The sequence below is a fragment of the Camponotus vicinus genome, unplaced genomic scaffold, assembly GCF_025532165.1.
Source record: "Camponotus vicinus isolate PSW18456_S1 unplaced genomic scaffold, iyCamVici1.0 SCAF_5, whole genome shotgun sequence".
Lineage (NCBI taxonomy): Eukaryota > Metazoa > Arthropoda > Insecta > Hymenoptera > Formicidae > Camponotus > Camponotus vicinus.
The window spans coordinates 446,093-469,788 of record NW_028141977.1 but is presented as its reverse complement, the minus strand read 5'-3'; the positions used below and the strand labels follow the sequence as shown (position 1 = coordinate 469,788).

Here is a 23,696-nt window from a genome sequence, read left to right as displayed (position 1 = left end):
GACGAAGTATGAAACAATTCCGCGAACTTCATACTGTAATCAATCCCCTGAGACGTTTGACAACAAGAATGACGTTACGCTCGTAATCATGATTCATCTGGCCGAGTAACGATGCTTTCATGCTCGACAGATCAATATCAAACTTGATTATTAGCTTTCATGAAAGCAGTTCCTATATCGCGACTTTTCAAAAACTCTTAATCAATTATGCATTTTGTAAAAATATTATTTAATAAATTAATAAAAATTAATAACTTATGCAATCAAATAAAAATTTTCTGAAATTTTGTGCACCAAATTTAATAAAAAAATTCTTTAATTTTATTGTCGATACACTGCTTTTATTTCTACTAGAGAGAATTAATTGATCTAGAATAAACCGATCGCTTTGTTTACTTTTTATGAATGCTATTTGCGTCCAAGTTCATCGACTATTTTTTAGGTAGCTCTATTTTTTTTTGAGTGTCAAATTCCTCTTTTGCGTCGCGACGCACACATGATTCTATCAACGAGGTTAAAAAAAGATCGCTAGATAAAATAACACGATTCAATGATTAATCGCTGGCCTACCATTAAGCTCGAAAGTATACCATCGAAAAAACCACAAGGCGCACGTGTAACAACATAACCGTCCTCTTGAATCAAACTGTCTTCTTGAATCAAATGAGCATTTTGAAGGATAAGCTGATAAACATCTCATTATAAACAAGTGCGAATTTGTGGTAAAACCTTGTGGATATTCTTTAATCAAGAACGATTAAAAATTAATTCCTCTCTTTTTTAACCAATTAAAAATATCTTTACTTATAATCAAACTTTCCGAGACGTCAAATTTTAAAATAACTCCCAGTGTAAAAGTATATTTCTGTACAATCGAATTATAATGCTAGCAATATTAGCTAGCTAATAAAAAGAATAATTGTGAGAAGAAGTTGCTTGTCTTATCAGCTTTCATTATCCAATAATTTAACTAAATTAATTATTATTATTATTTAAAAAAATACGATATGAAAGCTCATTGAAATTTAATGTAATCAGACACGTTATATATTTGTTTTAGAAAATTTAGGAAATTTATTTTACGCGATATAATGAAAAAAAAATTGTTACATAGATATCTGCTAAAATTTACTGTAATAAAAATTGTATTATTTAATAAATTAATATTTTATTTAATTAAAATAAAATATTAATTTGTGTATTTAAGCTGTAAGAAACTATTTTCTTTTTAATAATATTTTCTCCGCAATATATTTTCACCCGAGGGAGTACATTTTATAAGATGACGTGAAAGAAAATTTCTTTTAGAAAATTTCCGTGGAAGTAAAGAAAGCCTGGCGTTAGATAATAGAGAAAGGAGTGTGTGTGTGGGAGTGTACATCATCACACTTTGCGTAGACAGAATTCTCTAGACGGAGCATTGTCGAGTGGTGCATTGTCAGGGTCGTTTAGGTGTGGTCAGTTATTGTTATGTCTTTTACGATAATGTGTGTGTGTGTGAAACGGCTATAAAACAAGTACTCTAATATCTGTAATTTATCTACCGCGTGACGCGCAGTATGTAATAATAATACGCAAAGTTATGTATAAGTTCTCTTATATTTCACTTTCCTCATTTCTCCATTCTTCCTAAATTATTACGGGTGCGAGCAATAATTGCTAATTATTAAACGCAATTATACACAGATCAGATATAAATGTAATATGATAGATCATGTAATATATGTATATATGTAAAATTATAACTCGTTAATCATTATTTACGTTTATAACGTTATTTATATATGTGTAACAGGATAATTTATAAATGCATTAATTGTTGATTAATGACTGTTTATCAAAGAATACTAGGCGAAGATTGATATAATATAATGCAATATATAACAATTATTTTAATACAGGTCGTCTCAAAATCGTCACAAAATTTGATAAATTTTAAGTTAATCTTTCCCATCTTATCTTTTCTGTCTTATCTTTTCTATCTTATATTCTATTAAAACAATACGTTATAAACGATTATAAGCGTCAAGTATATATTCGAACAAAGTTCAATCTAAGTCAGTGAGCATCACGGACGATGCGTAATTATGTTGTTTCGACAACACTCTTTCTTCGTATGACACAATATCGTGGCGCAGACGCAAAGGGTTGACGCTCACGTCAGATGACCAAATACAGGAAGGGACGCCAAGAGTGGAAGTCGCGATAGGGAGAATAACAGGTTTTCAGACACCGACACAAAAGACAGCCGTTCCGATCGGACGGTCGGTGGAAGGATCGGGTTCGAAACAAAAAAAAAAGTCAAGTCGCTCATTTACGGTGCACGAGATCGTTCGCCCCCTCCCCCTTCCCCCAATACCCGAGGGATCCCGCGAGCTAAATTGCTGTCTAGTTATCGAACACCGTGTCGATCCCGCAATTGCCTCTCGATTTCCGACACGCAATAATTTTACGAAAATACGCATCTCCATTATGCGTCCGGGGAATTATGACGCCGATTGCTTCGAAATGATGGCGAACAATGGAGAGATAAAGAAATTTGAACCGGTCCCCCTTTCCATTTATAGATATCTCTAAATTTGATAGAGCTCGGATTTATTTCGGTCACCCTGTAGGGACTCGTCGCACGCGAGACTGTCAAAAAAATTTGCAACGAAGCACCCGCACCACTCCTCCCTGCACAAAGTATATCATTACTTTTTCACTGACAGCTGCGGCGAGCAAGCTGAGCAGAATCGAGAGGATTCTCTGCCGAATGCGAAACCTAATCGGTCTAATCTCGAAGCGCGACTATCTGCAATGTCTCTCTCTCTCTCTCTCTCTCTTCTCCCTTTTTTGCGTATCTAGGGAGAGCCTCAGGCGAATGTCATTTTGCCTACGTGCTCTGATCAGTGATATTTTGACAAAAAAAACCGAGACACGAAATATTTTGCGATAAAATATATATAAGAGATATGTAAATAATGAGAAATTACTGTGATTGAAAAGTAAGCTCCAAACTGCACCAACAATATATTAATAAAACTGAGACGATGAAATATTTCAATGTATAGGAAATAAGGAATAAAAAGATAATGTTATCAGAGACAAAGAGAATATACAATAAGATAGATTAATCAAAAGACATAATTGAACAGATAAAAAGTTAGGTTAGATCACGTTAGAATAAAATATAAGGAAAATATAAATAAATAAATATTCTCTTATAAAAGCACGCATATTTTCTATTAAATTAATAGTAAAAACTCAGAGAATAAATGAATAATTAAATTCTATTCCTTCTTCCCGTATACATTGAACTTGTCTCAGCTTGAAGTTGTCTCTTCGGACTACATTCAGATAAAACGCAATACTTACGATTACGATGATCAGGTCCACGATACAACTGGTTGTTTACAAATTCCAGTCGACATCACGTCTCTGGGATACGAAGTGTCACTGAATCGCACGCATGTCAGCTTAATTACGCACAAAACGCTTACATGAACACAAAATCGTCTGTTACGCGCGCACAAGATCCTCCTCGGTACGAATCCTTATAAACTCGGATAACGGAAGCGATGGCCGCCGTTTCGAAACGCGAACATCGGAAAAGATGCTTCGTCGATGCACACGCGGATCGCGTCAAAAAGATCAGTCCATTTCGGTTAACAACGATAACGAAAACACGACTCGAGCACACTCGAGATCATTGTACCGCCGCGTGGGAACATCGGGACCGGACTGCGCTGTTTCTGCGGCAGGTCCCGCGCGAATGTAGAAGAGAGGGGTGGGGAGATGAGGCACGCATGCGCACGCGCGCCTCACTGGCGGCTACAGTCACGGTGCTGCGTCGCGCGCGAGAGCGATGTTTCTTGACAGAACGGATCAGCTGATTCCTAAAGCGTTCCAATAGTTGACGTCAAAATAAGATTTTGTATAAGAAACTTGGATTGATCGACTGAATAAGATAGAAAAATGATAACGATATTTATTGAAACGTAATAAAATGCCCTCTCAACTACGTATATACATTGTGTATTTAATAATATTTCTTTAAACTATTATTTTATGTGTTTGTGTATTTTATTTTTGAACAGTTAAAAATAAATTTATAGCTTACATCAACGAAATAAAAAATGCTTGTTTTTAATTATTTTAATGCCGACAAAAAATTGTAAATGTTTCAATATTTATTAAAGAAAATAAGAAACAAAATTTCTAAAATTTTTTTCTTCGAGAAATAAATAAAACTATGCGTTACATAAAATTTATGACGTTATAAAATTATTTTAATGTTTCAAATAGCAAAAAATTTGACGATACGTAATTGATACATAATTAAATTGTCGGAATTAAAATAATTATATAATATTATATTCATCAAGTAAGAGAAAATTATAATCAATTATATTCACGTATTAAGATACAAATACACTCGAGTGTATATAAATATCATGTGTATCCAAATACAATTTCACGAGTGGAAAGACTGTATGATCTATATAAACTGCCATTTAAGAAGACTTCAAACTTCTGGAACACATGAAACTAGTACGTGCCAAGTTGTCTGGCGAGAAATACGAGGACAATATCAATGGAGAGAGAGAAGAGAATAAACAGCATGAGATACAGATTGAAGAAAAGGAACAGACTGAAAAATGATATTGGAGAAATAGAAATAGAAGAAACTTTCTGACGATATAGTTTCATTGACACGTGTCCTCCTTCTTAACTGGAGTTCTGAGATGTCCCATAAGATGTTCACATAAAAATATAAATTACATATGACAAGTGCATGAGTCAACTTCCCTCGCGACAATTATGCGATCGTGTAAAGTACAAAATTACCGAGAATGTGATCATTATATTTAATTTTTCTATTACCTAAAATTCGACAAAATTATTAGATTATTAATTATTAGGCAAATTATTTATTAGAAAAAGTGATGAAATAGCTAATTATAATTCGTGATAGTGTTTCTTATTTATATAAAATGTATGTGTAATGTAATTAGCTATATTTTCGAGGAAAAATAATAAACAATGGTCGTTATTTATGACCGCTACATGTATAAATTCGACGTATCTTTTATAAAATTTATTTATATGCCATGCATTTCTTTAGAATTAATCTTCTTTATCGTATCTTTGTGTACGATCTGCGCACAGCGAGGAGCCTACATCAGCAACGTATAGGTCTGATCGGTGTAATTTCACTGACGGCAGAGAAGGTGGCATCGTGCGAAAGTGCAAGCCAACCGACGTGATGGAGAAGCACAACCGGTTTCTACCGAAACGAATTTCGAGATACGCTAACGACGGCGAAAGCGGCTCAATGTCGTTAGACGACGTACACAAAAATGATATGCTTGATTACAACGTTCTACTCGTAGCTACTGATAACGATATGGCCAAAAGTAGAGAAGATGTAAACAAATTTGAAATAAATTTGTAACGCACTATTAATTGATGCTTTTTATGGGGTAGGACAGTATATAATATTTATATAATATTTAATATTTATGTAATATTTATATAATATTTAATATTTATATAATATTTAATATTTATGTAATATTTATATTATATTTATATAATATTTAATGAAAATTTGCATATATTTTATTTTATTTCACCACGAAATGATGAATTTTTGTAAAGTAAAAGTGAAATATATTCTCGCGATAGGCGAACGCGTCGTCAATCTCAATTTTCGATCCTCGTTCAGCATAAATGAGCGAGCACTTCGTTCGCTTCATAGCGTGACAGCAGCGACGCGTCAATTAAAATGCATCGAGAACAGCATGCCATTTGCATCGAAGGAGAAAATCTGATTTATTTCCGACACAATTTCTCTCCTCGCTTTTTCACACCGTGCACCCTTTCGACCGGTGTTGCTAGGTTGACCTTTAACCGAGCCACTTTAGCCAATCTCTAGAATCGGCCGATAGTGATCGCGACAATTTCTCCATTCTCGACACAGCCAATTTCTCGCGCATGTATGCGGGCAGCAGCTGCGTGCATGATATGATTACGATTATATCGGAGCGTCGCTTATCGTTGCTTTCGACCGCGAGTGCACCTGTATGTCGAAAATTTCCACCGTGCGCAACAGATATCACCGCTTTTAATTCCAACTCTGTTAAATTCGTATCAAAGAGACAAATAATTCCTTCTGCACTATAAAAAATATGAAAGAAGAGAAAGCGAGATTTATTTTCTATTATTTATTTTTATTAAAACTCTGCATTTCATAACAACCGAAAATTAGATAATTTACCTGATTTAGAATTTTAACAGAATTATGAGAGAAATAATTTTAAATGAAAGATTTGATATATAAATTTACATTCTTGTGGGAAAAATTGATATGTTGTTAAATTTAATTTACAAATCGGAAACAAAAGATGCAGGAAAATCATGAATTTTCTCTTACTCTCTTTCTTTCTTAATTAAAAAATGTAACAAATATTTTATATTCAATGAATAAATTTTCATATTAAAAATGTTTTCCTAACTTTATTTCAATAATTTTCAAATTTCACAATTCTTAAAATGTGTAGTTATATATGTAAATTATAAAAAAAGCACGTATTTTATACTTATTATTTTAAAGCAACGAATGTTTCACGATGCTCACCGGCTTAAGCGAGGGAACGTTGTTTATCAACGAACCCGTATTCGATCGGAGCAGCGTGCACTTTACCTACCAACCGACTTCACGTTCCCCGTATTACTTACGCTGCTTCTTTTTCTCGTCTTTCGCGCGTCTCTTCGTTCACGATGTGAAGCAGAACCGCATCGGCAAACACGTGAGCGAACCGGTGCCACGGTTACAGAACGAATTATTTTTAGCGCTACGGATGCTGCGTCGTCGAGTGCGACGCAAAGACTCCCGTTGTTGGATGTATGAAAAGCTCGGAGATCATCTCAAGCAAGAATTTTCGCTATCTTAGATAATCTTCTCTCGATATGTAAAAATCATCTGCCTAGTTCGTTGAAATTTTCGCAATTTTCCGCTGTCAGTTTCATTTTCAGCTTTTGTGAAATTTAAAGAGACGTTGCAGTTGTTTTTAATTTTCAACAAACATCTTCAAGAATTATCTCCTTCGATATTGTATCTAAATTAATATAATTTTAATATACCTGCAACTATTTATTAAAAATTCCTTATGAGTATAAATATTAGAAATCGACATGAAATTAGACGAAATATGTTTGTATAGAAAAAAATAATTGGATGAGAGATATACAAGAAAAATTAGTTCAAAGATCATTTCTCTCCCAATTAATTCAACTGGAACACGACATGTGAAGGATCCTATTAATTAATAATCTTCGTTCTTTTAAACTTTCGTGTAATTTGAAGGCGAGAGATCGGCCCGTAAATGGAGCAGAGTTCGCTCTCCTCGAACTGTTGCGATACTCCTTGATAAATGAAGTCGGGAGTGAAAGAATCCCCATTCGCGTAACTTTGCCAATTTCCGAAGATTGCTTTTCCAATCTCTTTATCGTCGTAATGCAGCAAGCGATAATGGCACTCCAAACACGAAAATACGTTTGCAACGTGACGCTACCGACTCGCATTTGCTCATATGAAATGCATGTTTCTCGCTTAGAAAGAGTTTTCTGCGAAACGTCTTTCATATTATAAGCGTTTGACATGAGATACGACAAAGAAAGTCTCGAAAGAATCGCATCTTCTTATGTGTATTTTACGCAGCTTTCGCTCTTTTTACCTTTGTTGGGAAAAATATCTACGTTTATGTTCCACGTTGTAGAAGAATTTCAAATACTGTAGAATAGTCGTATATTCATTATTGTACGCAAGTAATATTTAAAAAAACAATGTCATTATATTATAAATGTCATTTGTTTATTTGGCCTAAGTTGTATGAAAATTGTCTGTGTATTATATATTAAGAACATTTAAAATTAACAAGAAACATATATAAATTTAACACGGTTTTACTTTTTATTTCTGCGTAAATATTCGAGTTTGCGACGAAGATAATGAAAAATAAAGTACTTTAGAAAAGGCCAATTAAAATTATTTAATCAACGTTCTACTTTTTGCTGAAGGATAATATTTTCTAGAAATTTTACGATCCGCCGTTGTTATAATACCTTATTACTTTGACCTGGGAAAATTTTTTTTCCCTTTTTTTTTCAAATGAAGCGCTCTTCCAACAGTGAGCCCGCTGCCATCGACAAAGTTACCTTCCCTCATTTCACATTTAATATTTTAATATTAAGGATATTTTTTAAAGGAAAGAAACATAAAATATAATGTCAAGTTTTTCAATTATATGCGAAACAAAATAAAAAAGAAATTAAATAAATGTTACTCAAATAAAAAGTTTATATAATTTGTTGTATTATTTTTGCAAGATTCGCACACAACGCTGCTAACAAATACCTGTACCTCGCGTATCGCATGGTTCTTTATCTCCGACACCGATCTTATGACATTTTACCAGAACACACGCGATTTATGACCATACTTTGTACACACCATTAATAGAGGTAAAAATTGCGCGAAGGGAGCGAGATATCGATCAGTATTTCCAGGTCGTTCTATCATACGTGCGATTAATAGTTTGCGGGGCCGAGGGCTTTTCCGTATCACCGGCAAGATAAATTCCTCGGAGAATACGCGGACCTTTCCGACCGGACGAAATTCCCGCAAGAAGCACGTGGATTGCCTCTAATGGCTGCGCGATGAAATATGCACGACACCCCGCGGAGCATAACGATTTCCGAAATCCCCGCGCGTGATGACCTACATGTATACACGTGCACACACATTACATATTACACTACGCATACACAATTTCGGGGCACTCGTACGTACGTGCCATACGCAAAATCGCGTATCACACTGGCGCATTAACCTGGCATTCAGCCATGTTGCATCGTAAATTCGCGCTGACAATGCTTTTGCATCGCGATAATAATCGTCCAAGACAAGACGTATTCTCGCATGATCAATAACTCGCCTATATTGTTTTTTCTTGTATCATTTGTTCTTGTTCTTGATGAATCTAGTTCTTTGCGCCGCTCAAAGTACACACGTCGAATGCTCGGTATTTTTAATAAGTTCCGGCTGAGAAGACAAACGGGACAATTATCTGGATTAAGGTCACATTTGGGGAAGACACTTTTGTCTTTTCTCTTCTCAAGTAGTACTGCTTCATGATCTGTGTCAGGATCTTGCAGATCTGACACACCGACTTCTAAACTAATTTCCACGATTAACGGGAATTTTTTAGAAACTAACGGTACTTGTAAAATACTTGACAGTCAGGTTTAAAACTTGACAAATTTATTACATTTACAAATTAATAAATATGTATTTTTAGCAAGTTTTTAAAATTAATTAAAATTATTTTTTAAATATATATTATCGTATGATATATAATATTGGCAAACGGAGCACTTCCTATATAAAATGGAAGAGAGAAACGAAATTAAAGTCTAGTTCCAAAACTTATATCAATGAAATCGTGCCCGCATTTCCCCGGGCTGTTTGCCAGAAAACTAATTCTTGTGCAAAGAGAAGTTATACATGAAATATAACGCGTTGTGGAAATTCGCCACACGACCTATTTCGTGAAATATTAGACGAGTAAAATAATACTATGAGAAAATCATTGAAGAAACTATGGAACTGTAATGATACAATTTTGTAACTTCTCGATATCGATAATACATGCGTTGTTTAAGTGTGATAACGTAAAATAAATGAATAATTAAAATTAATAATTAAAATATATGTAAATAATAAATAAATAATTAAAATAAATAAATAAATAAATAAAATTGATACATCTTTTCGTTACCATTCATAGGTAAATGCAGTTTTGTTTCGAAATAAAATTTCGATGCATCCAAATCAATAATAGCACAAACATAACATGATGCCCTCATTTCAATATAGTGTATCATTAATGAAAATTAACAGACAAAATTCTTAACTTTTAACTGACATATTTTAAGATTACATTATTCTACAATTTAGTAATGTGTCATTTAATTTTCATCATTAATAATGAAAATAAACAGACAAAAGTGTCTATTAATTTTCATTATTGACGATAAAAGTTAAGTGACACATCGTTAAATTGTAGAATAATGTAATCTTAAAATGTGTCAATTTAACAAAGAATTTTCGCTGCAAACCTGCGAAGAATAATGCCGGAAGACGAGAAGCCGAACCTTTCTTTGCATGCTGATGAAGAGGTAAAAAAATGACACTGCTCAATGAAAACAACGGCGAGAAAGCGGCACAGCTCTCAAAGGAGCTGAGAGAAGACCACCTGCTAGGTGGCTGTTTATCTCGCAACATTGTCCTTCCGGTTCCGGTACATGATTGGAACTATATGCAACATTCTCACACGCTGCTGGAAACAATTCGCGTCATATCAACTGATGATATAACGCTAATTTTTAAGTCGATTATTGTAATAATGAAAATTTCCATCAAAACAGGATAATATCTTCCTTTGCATCAAACCGTTTTTTTAATAATCTTCCTTCTTTGAATTTCTCTACAAAAATTTTTTCTATGTCAGTTCGATGAAAAGTATCATCTCTAGATTTAAATTCTAGCAAGCTTTTTTTATAAAACTTGAAATTTTAAGATCCTTAAATTGATTCTAGATTTTTGAAATCATCGAATTATGAATCAATTGAAGATTATAATAGAAAATAAAAAAATAACTGTGCAAACAGGAGACAAAATAAATTTGTAACAAAAGAACGAATGACATAAACGTAAACGCCAAAGGACAAGATGCACCTCCGGTAAACTGAAAGAAGGATAACGCGACAAAGACGGAGGAACGCATGCTGCATTCGTTGCGTGTTCGAGGCTCGTGCGTGTCAACGCGTACGTAACGCAAGGAACGACCGGAAACGCACACGGCCGTATTTGTTGGCTAAAGCTGCAACAAGCTACGTCCGTGAGCCGCAAACGTATACGTCGTAATTTGAATAATTAACAAACGCACGGTGTCCAGCGCGCATAGCAGATGTATCTGTGCGAGACAAATGCGTTTACTGGCCGGCAGACCGAGAAATAAGGGTCATTCGGTCGATAAAAACAAAGTTTATGACTAAATTACGGCGGCAATATAGAAACTTTCTGGTCTTTTTAACGATCGACCTTGTAAAAAAAGAGAAAAATTAGCGCCTTTTTTTACCGCACAGCGCGGTTTGATGACACAATGAGCGAGTTTAACTGGATTTGTTACATAAAGTCGTGTTACGTTCAGGGACAATGTGTAAAACACAGTTTGAAGTTACAAAAATAATATATTGCTGGAAACCATGAAAAAATTATTTTAATTTTAACGGAATTAAAATTGAAAACGTAAATATAATTTACTACTATGTCAGTAAAACTATAGCACAATTCGCGAAAAAGCTTGCATAATTTTTATTATTCCATATTTTAATATATTATAATGTTATTATGTTTTTAATATATTATTAAATTTTGTATTAAATGTTTTATATTAATTTTATATTAAATTTTAAATGTTTAATACGTGGTATTAAACTTATTATTTAATATTTTAATATATAAAAAATAATAAACAAGACTGATGTATTAAGTATGATGTTTAAAATAATATTGATAAAATTTAATAAGATTGAATTTAATAAGATAAATCTTTGTCGTTATTTTTATATATTTTGCATTATAATATCGTAAAAGAAATAATATAAAATTATATTCTGTATTATAATATCGTAAAAGAAGATGCATATTAATTGAAGTTAAATATTTAATAAATTACACAGAGAATTACACAAAGTTACATAGGGCTTTGATGTTTATTTATATGATAGCGGCGTAAAATTATACTGTAAAATTATATTGCCTTAAACTGCATTAAATTAATGCAAATATAGAGTCGACAATCGAGCAGATTAATATTTAAAAACTAATAATTCTTTTGCTACTGCATTTTCATGCAACAAACTTAAAGAAAAATAATTAATTAAATAATTAAATAATTAATCCAGTTTTATATCTTTCCATGTATATCAATTCCGGTATTGCTGGGTCGCATTTGCGAGGAATGATCATAAGATTCTGCCTCTTAAAGCAATGAATAGTCAATGAATAAATACGCATTGAATCGCATTGAATCGGTACATATTGAAGTCTTCGGATCTTTCCACGATCGTCGACAAACGCGGTAGCGTTATTTCTCGCGGAACAATCGCAATGTAATTAACATTCCCACGAAGCGGCCTCGGGGCATGCTTGATTGTAAAATTGATATTAACGACTAATTAACTTCGCAGACTGATTAACTAAACTTTACCTTCATCATCAATCTGCTGCACTATTATTTGCGGTGGAAACCCTCTTGGCAACGATTGTGACTTTAACTCACCTGCAACAAAAAAAAAGATATTATCAGAAACGTTAATTTTATAATAATTAATGAGTGTTTATCGCACAATCTAAGCCACGGGACAATTACATAACTAGACCTCCTCTCATGACTGCATTTTTTATTTTAATATGCAACACTTTCTTAGAAATGCACATTCTTCATGTAAATTTAAGCGAGATATTGATGCGATAAATTATATTCGCAGCTTTCGTGCGAATAAGTTAGTTCTAAATCTAGAAAGATCTTTATTACGCCTGTGACGTTTATTCTATCAAGAATAACTAACTTGTTAACAGATACAGCAAGTTGTACCCTCGATATCTGCCAGCCGAGTCGCTAATCAATGTACTAATATTTACACTTTTCGACAATCGGAACGGATTATCTCCAATCGCATAGGATCCTTGATAGGGATGGAGCTTCCCTCGAGTTTATATACGTTCCGTAGATGTCCCACAGAAAAATTAACGAAAGCATTTTCATTGAACCCGGCTCGGGTCAAGCATCGCACGATTGGTCCCATTGGCTGAGCCCAATCCGGTCAATTAAACCAATTTTGGCGACCCTTCGGTCTGTCGGAAACTGTCGGCGATTTTCTCGCACGTCCTTTCGCAAGGCAGGACACACACACACATATATACACATTCGTTTGTTCGGATGGCGAAGCACGATCGCGAGCAACGATCGAGCAGTCGTACGAGCGTTTACGTGTACATGCGGAATTACGTGAACCAATTAAAGTCTCCTCGGTATCTGTTGATCTGCCGGGTCAATTCCGCGCTCGTTTGCGACACTTCACACAGTTCGCAGAAGATTGCGCTAACGAAGATTGCCGTGAAAGGCCACGCAATTATACGTTATGTATATGTTTGTTTCGAGATACAATTAATATATATTTTGTCGATTCTCGACGTTTGTAGATATCAGATTGTATATGTTAGCATATTTTCCACTGAATAAATATGGCCCTTAATTACCCGCATGGCAATTATGTAAATTAATTAAATGACACACAGAATCATATAATGTCGCAAATTACTTTAGCGAAATACCGCCCAAATAACGCCAGTCACGCCATTATCGTTTATTTACACATTATTCTCTCTATTAGGTTTATTTCGCGTTTCATTCATGTCGCATTTATCAATAAGATTAATTTCATAGGTATGATTGACGATTCATTGAAGCTATTAATTTATAGAAAACAAGAGTCTCGAATGATCAATAGATAGTTGAAGCTTCGTTAAAGAACAACGATATCTCCCACGCGAAATTCAAACTCCATTTTCCAACGGTTGTGGCAATAAATAAGGTCACTGTTAATTAAATCACCTTTGACTTTTGCTCATTGCTCGCATAAACCGGCGATTTATCTTGCTTTTTATTAAAGCTCTAGTGAATGACTTGCCATCGCGATCGCAAACTCGTATAATTTATGAATTATTTATAGGAAAACCGTCTAATATTAATTTTCTAAAGATAAAGGACACCACTTATTAAATAAACAGAAATTTTTATTAACCTGCTTTCTATAACTCGCTTTTTAAACAACGCATTTTATTGTATATCAATTTTATGTTAAATTAATTGAAAATAAAGCCATTTGTTGAAGAAAATATTTTATTGTAGAGAGATTAATTTCTAATTGTAAATTGCAAAATTTAGTATACGATATTTTAATTATCTTGTAATATGATATAATCGTTATTATAATATATAATACAATAAATTTGACTACATGTTCGGACATACAATATGCTAAATTACGAAATATGATTTCATAGTATTGTCAAATAAGTGGTAATCAAAAAATATTAAAAGTCATAAATTAAATAATTTTTAATAATTTTTAATAATTTTTATTGTCTTCTTTTCTCGTAAATCTAGGATAATTTCTGCAAAATAAAATGGGCATGTCGGAAAATGTGTCGCTGTATTTTTCGTCATTACGTTCCAGAATGGATAACCGTTACAGTCCGTTAATTTCATGTTTCTATGCTTTTCTATGCATTTCGCACGATTCTAATGTTATCTAAAATCTATGCTAGAAATCGGTAATACTTCTCATGTTGCGCAACGGTTAGAATACGGTGAGAAAATACAGGCGAGGATTCGAAACAAAAAAGGTCGAATGAGAAGCGCCGCTAGATCGTCCGTGTCTCTTACGAAATTTATTACCTCCCTTTATATTTATTGCGTCTCGTTCTATTCACATTAATACTCGTGCAAGTCTCCCGAGACCGGGAAGACTATCGTCTATTCGCTTGAGTTCATCGCGACTTCTACAGTCTTGTACGAAATCGCCTTTGTCACGAATGAAATTAATTGCCAGAACGAAACAAGGTCATAGTTCGTAACGAGATAATATTTTTTACGAGATGGAATTAAAAATTAATATTATTAATTCTCATGGCATACTAAATCGAATTTTATTTCGATATAAAATAGAATTTTACATGAATATAATTTAGAATGTATAGTATGTATAAAATTTACAATTTTATCCAACATATTCATGTAAAAATCTATTTTAAATTAAACTCGATTTATTGTACCATGAAAATTAATAATATTAATTTTTAATAAATATAAATAAATATAATATACTTATAGTAAAAAAATAGTTGTATCGAAATAAAATTGTGTTAGCAAGAAAAATATGCGTACGAAAAAATAAATTAAAGTTTTATTTTATATAAAATAAAATTATTATATATGTATATATTTTATACATATATTTATTTGATATTATTCATAGTGCAATCAATTTATTATTAATCTTTCATCTTCATCTACAAATTGATTTTTATTTAAGAGTTAGTTGTTATATGCAACAAATTAATAGCACTAATTTAATCATAATAATTAAAATTACAATAGCATTTAAATTAATTTACATCACTTTGATCTGTACGGATATCCAATACAATGCGGTTCAGCCGTTTGTAATACGTGGTCTGTTAATAAATTGATTCATTTATATCCGATACTTATACGTTTAACTCGTATTAATGATTAACAACAAGGCTGGCGAACGAGAGAAAAGGTATCAGGGATATCCTCTCGCTGTAATTGCACACCTTTACCTTTTTCTGGTTGGGAAACCGGGACACATTTTCTTCCTCTCGCTTCGTGAATTAAGTTTGTTCGAGTTTCTTGATCATTGTTTCGCGATTTCGACTGCACTTGGAACATTCTCGCCGCAGTTTTGCGTAATCCGGTGAAAGCCGCATTCAGTGCGCGCCTCTGCCAATTTCCACGAGCTCGGTCTACTTCCGCCGTCCTAATCTGCGCGAAATCTTCAAGAAATCTCGCATGCTTAGCAAGTCTAAGAATCCGCAAACAGCGACAGAAACAATTGTAACAGTGTGAAATAAACAGTGTGTTTCGCAGATTGCGTCTCCACGTTTGCAATTGTGTTTCATATATATGAATGTATTTCGCAGAACAATTCAACACTTTTCGCTTTCACGAGAAAAACAAAAAAAGACTTCGAGTACGTAAATAGAGAAAATTATCAAATAATTTAGCTTGGCATATAATATTATATAAAAGATACGAGAAACTGTAACGTTATGATATACATAATATTAATTAAATCGATAATTTGATTTTCTTTTATTACACATATATTCATTCTCTCGTTTGATTTGGCATTTTAATCAACTGTTTCGTTCTATTATTCTTCTCATTGTTTGTTCGATATGCATGCATGTTCCACAAACTTTATATGTCTCGTTGTTAAAACTTTATAGGAGTCTCTAGAAATCAATGTAATCTATCTTTCAATCGAGTGTAATTTTAAACACAGAATAAATAAATGAACGAACATGGTCAACATTCATTCCATTTATGATATTTTTTTGCGAGATTTTCAATTTCGCGAATAACCTGCGAATACCGGGTCATAGTTTTTTCACGAAAAAACTTCCTTCGCCTCAAATTCGAAATTCGGTCGTCTCGTGTAACGGCTATCATAGATCGTCCTATATTGCGGCCTTCATTGCAGCAGTTTCTGTCTCATTCGACCGACGAAACGCGTAAAAATACCGCTGGCCCGATTCCAGACGGCTGATCTTTCCGCGTAAACACCAGGAAAACCATTCCACCATCCTTCGACGTGACCGAGATGAGAAGCATTTTCTTTTTTAGACACGTGAATGAAAAAATAAAATCTAGCACGATAATAAAATGTAACAAAATAGACCAATAGTTTATGAAACTATTAAATAAATTAAGAGTAAACACGCTTAAAAATTAAAATATACTAGACCTTTTTTTACTTGTCATATACGTAAGCGCCTCACAACCTCGTGTAAATATATTTGCGATAAAATAGTACTTATAAAAATACGCCGAGAGGAAACTTACACTCCACGAAAAGATGATTGTTATCATGCTCGCGCAACGACGACAACTCCGGATCCAAGGTATGTCTGTGTTGGGATCCTCTTCTCGGCAACGTAGAGACTCGTCGTAATAATGGTGCTATATGGGCATTATATAATATTTCCGTTGACAAATCCAAATGAAAATATGAAAAGAGCAAAGTATAAGAAATATAAAGAAACATAGACTCATCCAGTAAGTTATATAATGTCAAGCATAAGCAGAGAAAATATTTTTTTATATTTTTTTATTATATGCAAGATTTAATTATTTGAAATTATTTATATATAAAATATTAAAGCAATAAAAAAATTTATAAGTTTATTCAAAAATAAAGTATTGCTCTAAAACAGAACATATTGCATATTATTTGTTGGAGCAACTGGAGTCTCTAGAAAGTAATAATAATATAAATCTTTTTAGATTATTATTCAATATGGAAAGAAGCTTTTAATATCGAACATTATTCAATATAAAAAGAAGCTTTTAGTGTCGAGTGTTTCAAGAGTAGTGCATTTGATAGAATAAAATTGATAGAATCGCAAGCCGTTAATAAGACAAAAAGAAGCTTTCAAGCATTGCTGAGGAGCCCAAGTATCGATCGATTGAGAGCCACTGTCGCAATCAGAGGGCTAGATAAGGGCGACGACAAAATACGGAAACGCTTCCGTAACTTTATCGCTTCGCACACGTATCCGCGATGCGGACGGGATGTACATCGACGTACAATACGTTGAAACGGATATTTAATACAGACATGTGCGCATGCTGGTCCATTCATCTCCGTTGGAGAATGGTGACTGCGTAATCTCCTGAAATTGTCATGCACATACATACATTCGTACCCGCATACACACGCTATGCACACGTTCGGTGAGTTATGGATAGACTTGTTTTCGTAACCTACTTCTTCTAAAGTTGACGAAGGTAAATTTTGGCGCATCGCTGCAGTATTTTTCCCGGGGATTCTGCCCCATACATGTTTGCTTTGAATTATCATATGTTATTTCAGCGATTTAATACAGATATCATGCGCATATATTTATCTGACGTCATCGTTTTCAATTTATCTCGCGGCTTTTTTCTCTCGAAAATGGGAGCAAAATTATGCGTAGCAATAAATCACGTTTCGGGAACTGTAAATATTCCGCTTGAAGCAAAATTATTTGTCATATTATCTAAATAATAATTCCAATAATACCTGAAAAATAAAATATGTCTCTTATACACATAAATTTTATATTTTGAAAATATTTCCACAAATGATGTTTCATGTATTGAAACAAGCTAGATCAATTCATATTATTTTATCTTATCCACGTACAGTTAATCGGATCACACATTGTGACATACTGGTTTTTTTTAGATGCATTGTCGTCGACTGGATTGCGCGATGTGTCATCGGAAGAGCGCCGTTTCATTAACAGACAAACGAGAGAAAGCGCGGTCAATTTCCAAATCACAATTACACACGTTTACGTCAGCGTGCGCGCAATAAATTTGCTTTCGGAACTCAATTCCTATTTGATTTATTTCACCGTACTTTTGCTCCTAGTTGCATTCGCGATTTCGTAACGCGTTGTGGCGTCGTGCAGTCTCATTCGAGAAACTTTGAGAATTAGTTTGTGATGCGAGCACTTCTATTACGCAATGGAAGCAGAAATTAATTCTGTCATTCTCTCCGATATATTTTTAATTAAAAATTTTTAAGCGATTAAAATTTTGTAACCGATAATATATATCGTTTTATTTTTAAATAATACTTAGCATTTTCCATGAAAACAATTAAATACAAGCAAAAATATGAAATTTCCACGTCTTGCAAAATAAAATGACGAATCTAATTCATTAATTAAAATAAATTAATTATAATTGAATTCAAGAGTATGAAATAAATGCTTTCCAATTTCATTATGTATCTGGCTAGAATTAATAGCGAGTTTGCGAGATATTCGAATCGCGAAAGAAAGGCAACAAGGCGCGGTTCGCAATAAGGAAAGACCATCGACTCACTAATCACGCTGCATTTCCGGCGTGGAATAAGTGGACGCACCTCTCCTCGCCGTACAAGGAGATTGACTCATACGACAACGTAGGAGGAGCCAAATAGATCTAACTATTCAATCCACTACTCAATATGATGATTCCGCGATGGGAAATTGAATTCCCAGCTGATTTTTCCGATCATCTCATTAATAATAATTTTAATAATTATATAACAGATTTTATAGAGCATCATCTGATAAAGAGCTTTAATATGTAACGAGAGCTTTTTCTTTTTTAATAAATTCATATTTCAATTTTATTGATCACTTAACGAGAGAAGATGCTCCAATTTGATACGAAAAGGAATTAATTTATCGATCCTAGATACATTAGCATTTTTTATTTTGTTTGACTTGTCATCGAGATTGCGTTATTAACTTATTATACTTAATGTTCGAGAATTTGCCAAGTCAAGCGTATCTGACGAATCGAGCGTAAGTATTTACATCGCATAATTATAGCGCCGCTTTTACAAGAGCCGTCGCAAAAAACAAGAGCAGAGGTACAATTGTCTCGATTTTTAAAAGATATAAGCGGCACTCGTAATTATATATATACCGCACTCTAATTGCGTGTCAGTCCAGAGAAAAAGAAAGTATTCTACGAGCCATAAAACATTATGACGAATACCCGCTCGATTTAACTTTGCCAGCAAAAACAAAGCTGACTCAGCAAATTATTAGATAAATTCAAATTATTATTCTGAATAAAAAAATATATATAATATAAATAAATATAATATGTATATAATTTTATCTATACTTTTTTTATTTTAAAAATTTTTCTTAAAAATTATCATGTTTATTTTCCGATTATTATTATCACACACACTAAACTCACACATATTCAAAATTACATTACTTATACGCTTAATCTAATTTAAGCGATTTGTTTACAAAATAATAAAATCATGATTAGCAAAAGTATCAAAGTATTAATATTTTTAATGCATTAAATGCAATAACAGTCGTAGTCAAGTATCATAATCCTTTTTGCGAAGATATTACGACAACTACCATCTCCTTTTACATAAAACCTAACACCGAAAGGCATGCTGGTATTGTCTGAGAGAAATTCGAAGAAACACGTAAGGAGATACTCCTGTCGTCCTTCGCTCATTTTCTCGCCCTTTGGCGTTTGCGCCCATCCCGTCTCGAGATTCCATCTCGCGAACGAGAAGGAGGTTGCAGATGCGTGATATTGCAAAAGATGCGGAGGAGGAAATAGATAGGTGGGCATCTCACGACAGCGAGAAACGCGGGGGGCGAGGTGGCGGAAGAGGAAAGAACCCTCGAGACGAAACAAAGCTACCATTACTCTCGTTCTCCAGCTGACGGTACGCGCCTCGTAAAGCTTCTAATTATTAATGTATCTGGTAGAATACGATCCCACAGCGCGAAGGGAAGCAATCGGACGATGATTATTGTTATACCCTTTGTTGCACGCTCCGCTCGTGTTTGGAAATTTATCCGGAGCTTGTTAAATCCATTACGTTAAATTCTCGCATTGCAAGTCGGTTTAAAGCTCTCGTTATGTCCGGTTCAATAAAATAAAGAATCTCTATTTGAAACATATAGCGGTTTCGTTTAATACAGAATTAAAAAAAAAATGTGTACATACTTTGATATTTGCATTTAAAGATGTCTTATTTAAATCTGAATTATTTATTGCTAAAATTTTGCACCGTTTTGTACTTTCGTCAGAAATCACATTCAAAAACTCTTAATTAAATTAATAAAATTAATCAAGAGGTCCAGATTACAACACCGTTACGTAGAAATTATCAACTTATGTTAGAAGATTGGCAATTAGCCATAAATTAACGATCACGGGGAAAATTCATCGTGCATAAAATCTTCCGATATTTGCTACACAAAGGCCCTTTATAAAGATGCGATGCAGAAGATAAATATATTTCGAATCTATCGATCTCGCTCGCATAGAGTGAAATCGGGAGAAAATATCTTCTTTAAATAACGATATTGCGATAGTCGCAATTAGACGAGATGGTTTGCATCGCATGAAACCAAAGTACGGAAGCGCGGAGTCGCCTTACATCATTACTCGCTTGCGTTAATACCAGGTCGCGTACAAAGCGCGCATACGCGCCTCTCGAGTTGCTTCCTCTCCTTTACGTCCTGTCAACCTTATCCGGAAGTTATCCGATCCGCAACGATGGCGATTAACTATGTATTCGAAAAAAAAAATAAATAAATAAATAAATAATTGCGGGACTCAATTTCTCGTCAGAAAGAACTCTCGTTCCACGCCATTTTCTCGGCACGAATTACCCGTTTCATCATCGTTCGGATATTACACCCCCAATCCGGCTCATGGCAGTAATTCTGACACTCGTCTTGATCTCATGCTTCGCGTAAGAAAGGAAGAGGCTGAAGTGACTGCTCGATGCGTCCGTGGTTTCATATTTAGAATGATTTACATAACGATGAGCCTTCTCTCGCAGTGATTCGTTCCGCCAATTAATCCGTCTAACCGTTTACATCGTGCTACGTTATTTATCAACGACTGCGGAATGTTGGAACATCAAAATTATTCATATTATTTAAATATACATCTCGACAAATGAATCTTTTCGAACGGACGGAATGGAATCTGCCATTTACCTTGGTTTTTAAAAAGCACAAGAGGCAAAAACATCCTAGTCCCATTATTTTACTGTAGTATTATTTTCATAGCTGTATAAAAATACGAATCTAACATTTCTTTTCGCAATTTTTGGAAATAATTATATATATAATTAAATCAATTCATTATATTTTATATATTTAGTATAAATTTATTAATAAATATTTACTTTTCATTTTTTTAATAATTTCTTAATAATTTATTAATTTATTATTTTATTTATTAATGTAAAACAAATTTATTTTTTATTTGTATATAAAATATTATATTAATATAAAGTTATATTTTTTCTAATATGGAATATAATTCATTCCAGAAAACATTTGTATATATATATATATTGTATATATATAATATATAATTATATTATAATTATTTTTTATGTGTAACAATTTTTCAACAATATATGATTTGATATCTTTGAAAAATACATTATAACCTAAGATAAAAATATATTTAATACATACACATATACCTAAATGTATTTTATCAAATTGCAAAAATATTAAAAATGAGACAATCGTATAACATTTTCACTTAGAAATTTTAATTTAATTAAATCGGATCCTACGTAATACATCGTACTTTAATTAATTTCATTATGTGCATCACCTTCTTTTGCGCAACAGGCGAGTCCGATCTAATAATTTACAATGTATCCTCATTATTTTATCGTATTTTTTATTTTTTATTTTTATCTAGAAAGCAGAATCACAAAAACGCAATTTCACCGCGCATAGAACCGAGGTCCTGCTGGATAGTCAACTTCATGTCGGAATCATAGCAAACAACGATTTTTAATTAAATGTGCGGACGTTTCAATTAAAATCGCCGAGTGGAGAGGCAACGCACAGTCTCCTTTCTTCCTCTTCATTCGTCCATTCACCCTCCCCCATTCACAGGGATGACGGAAACAGGACGATTCGAATCCGTTAAATCCGCTTCAGAAGCACCGTAAATAATTCATGCCTTACTTACAGTTCGCGAAAGAGCTCGAAGGGGATTTGGCGACATTAGCAGTGATTCCGGATAAAAAAAGACGATAACGGATGTCAATCCAATCGATGGAATACAATTAGGCGCTTTAGTATTCGCGTCGTTGGCTTCTCTACTTTTATGTTTGTATTTTTATTTCCAGTTACTGGATATCTGCAATATATCGCGCTGTTTCCTCCCCTTCTTTCCATCTCTCTCCTTTTCCTTCTTTTTCTCTTTCTCGATTTTCTCTGAAATTTATAACTTATGAAAAGACAATAACGCATTTTCTCCTAACTCGCTCTGACCTCGATTTTATACCCGCTTCAACGAATTATCGAACTGCTGAAGAGAATTTATTTTACATATATATTTAGTTAAAATTATTTTATAATGCTTTTTCTCTCTCTATTTTCCATTTCGCGAGTTGCTGCTTTGAGTTACATATTTCCTTCGCTATACGGTGCCTCTTTCGTTCGATGTTTCAGCAGATGCTGCCAGTGCCGACTTCTCTACCGATCGTGGAGTCTCGAAAGGCGTCAGGTTGGTGTAACGTCGAGGGATGAAAAATGGAAATTTTATAGGAAATAAAAAAGGTGCGTAGTTTCATGCCGGAAAATCGAATAAAAAAATCATAGAGAATTTCCTTTAACTCAAATTTAAAATTGCGCGAAATAAATAAGAGAAAGAGAGATAAAGCAAGGTATTACATAAAATAAATCTAACGAGAAATATGCGCTTGTAACAATATTCGAAGCGATGAAAATATGAGGTAAAAGACAGGAAAAAAGAAGAAAAGGTTTCTATATGAGCAAAAGCGTTTACGCATATTTATTACAATCCGCGAGGATGATGAATAATATATCTTCCGCGATAACGCGGTCGCGGTAAATCTGGACAATGCGACATGGTTTTACGGACAATATAACGTCACGTGAAGCATACGGTGCGCACATACATACATTCAAGCATGTTCTGGGTATTTAATGACGTGAAGCAAACGTGAAGTTGCGGTTTTCATTTCCGCAAAAAGACCCTGAGCTCCTCCCGACGTTTCGCAGAACTTGCAGCGACGCTTTTATTGAAACAATGCGAGAAGTGAATTAATCGAGAATGATATTAACAAAGCGTTTGTCAGAGACATTGAGGCTAGCGAAGAATCCACCATACAAAGCAAAATAAAAAACCTACCTGTGGGTGGCAGATTTTTTTTAGAAAAAAAACCTTCGTATTCAAAATGTCAAA

The 23,696-nt window shown here is 33.7% G+C and overlaps 1 protein-coding gene across 11 annotated transcripts in view; it reads right to left on the bottom strand.

The window, feature by feature from the left end:
* Raskol (Ras GTPase-activating protein raskol) overlaps positions 1–23,696 on the bottom strand; it is a 281,119-nt gene that overhangs the window by 111,219 nt on the left and 146,204 nt on the right. For 5 of the 11 annotated variants that reach the window (XM_083099962.1, XM_083099964.1, XM_083099958.1 and 2 more), the window contains 2 exons: positions 16,767–16,883; positions 12,321–12,392 (listed from right to left, as the gene is read on the bottom strand). The exons of 1 other annotated variant lie outside the window; for it this stretch is intronic. In XM_083099962.1, the coding sequence (XP_082956088.1) occupies positions 12,321–12,392; positions 16,767–16,883 (189 nt within the window). Of the gene's footprint in view, positions 1–3,357; positions 3,737–12,320; positions 12,393–15,481; positions 15,606–16,766; positions 16,884–23,696 lie in introns of those variants that run through there. 5 more of the 11 variants (XM_083099961.1, XM_083099967.1, XM_083099968.1 and 2 more) reach the window with 3 other exon arrangements.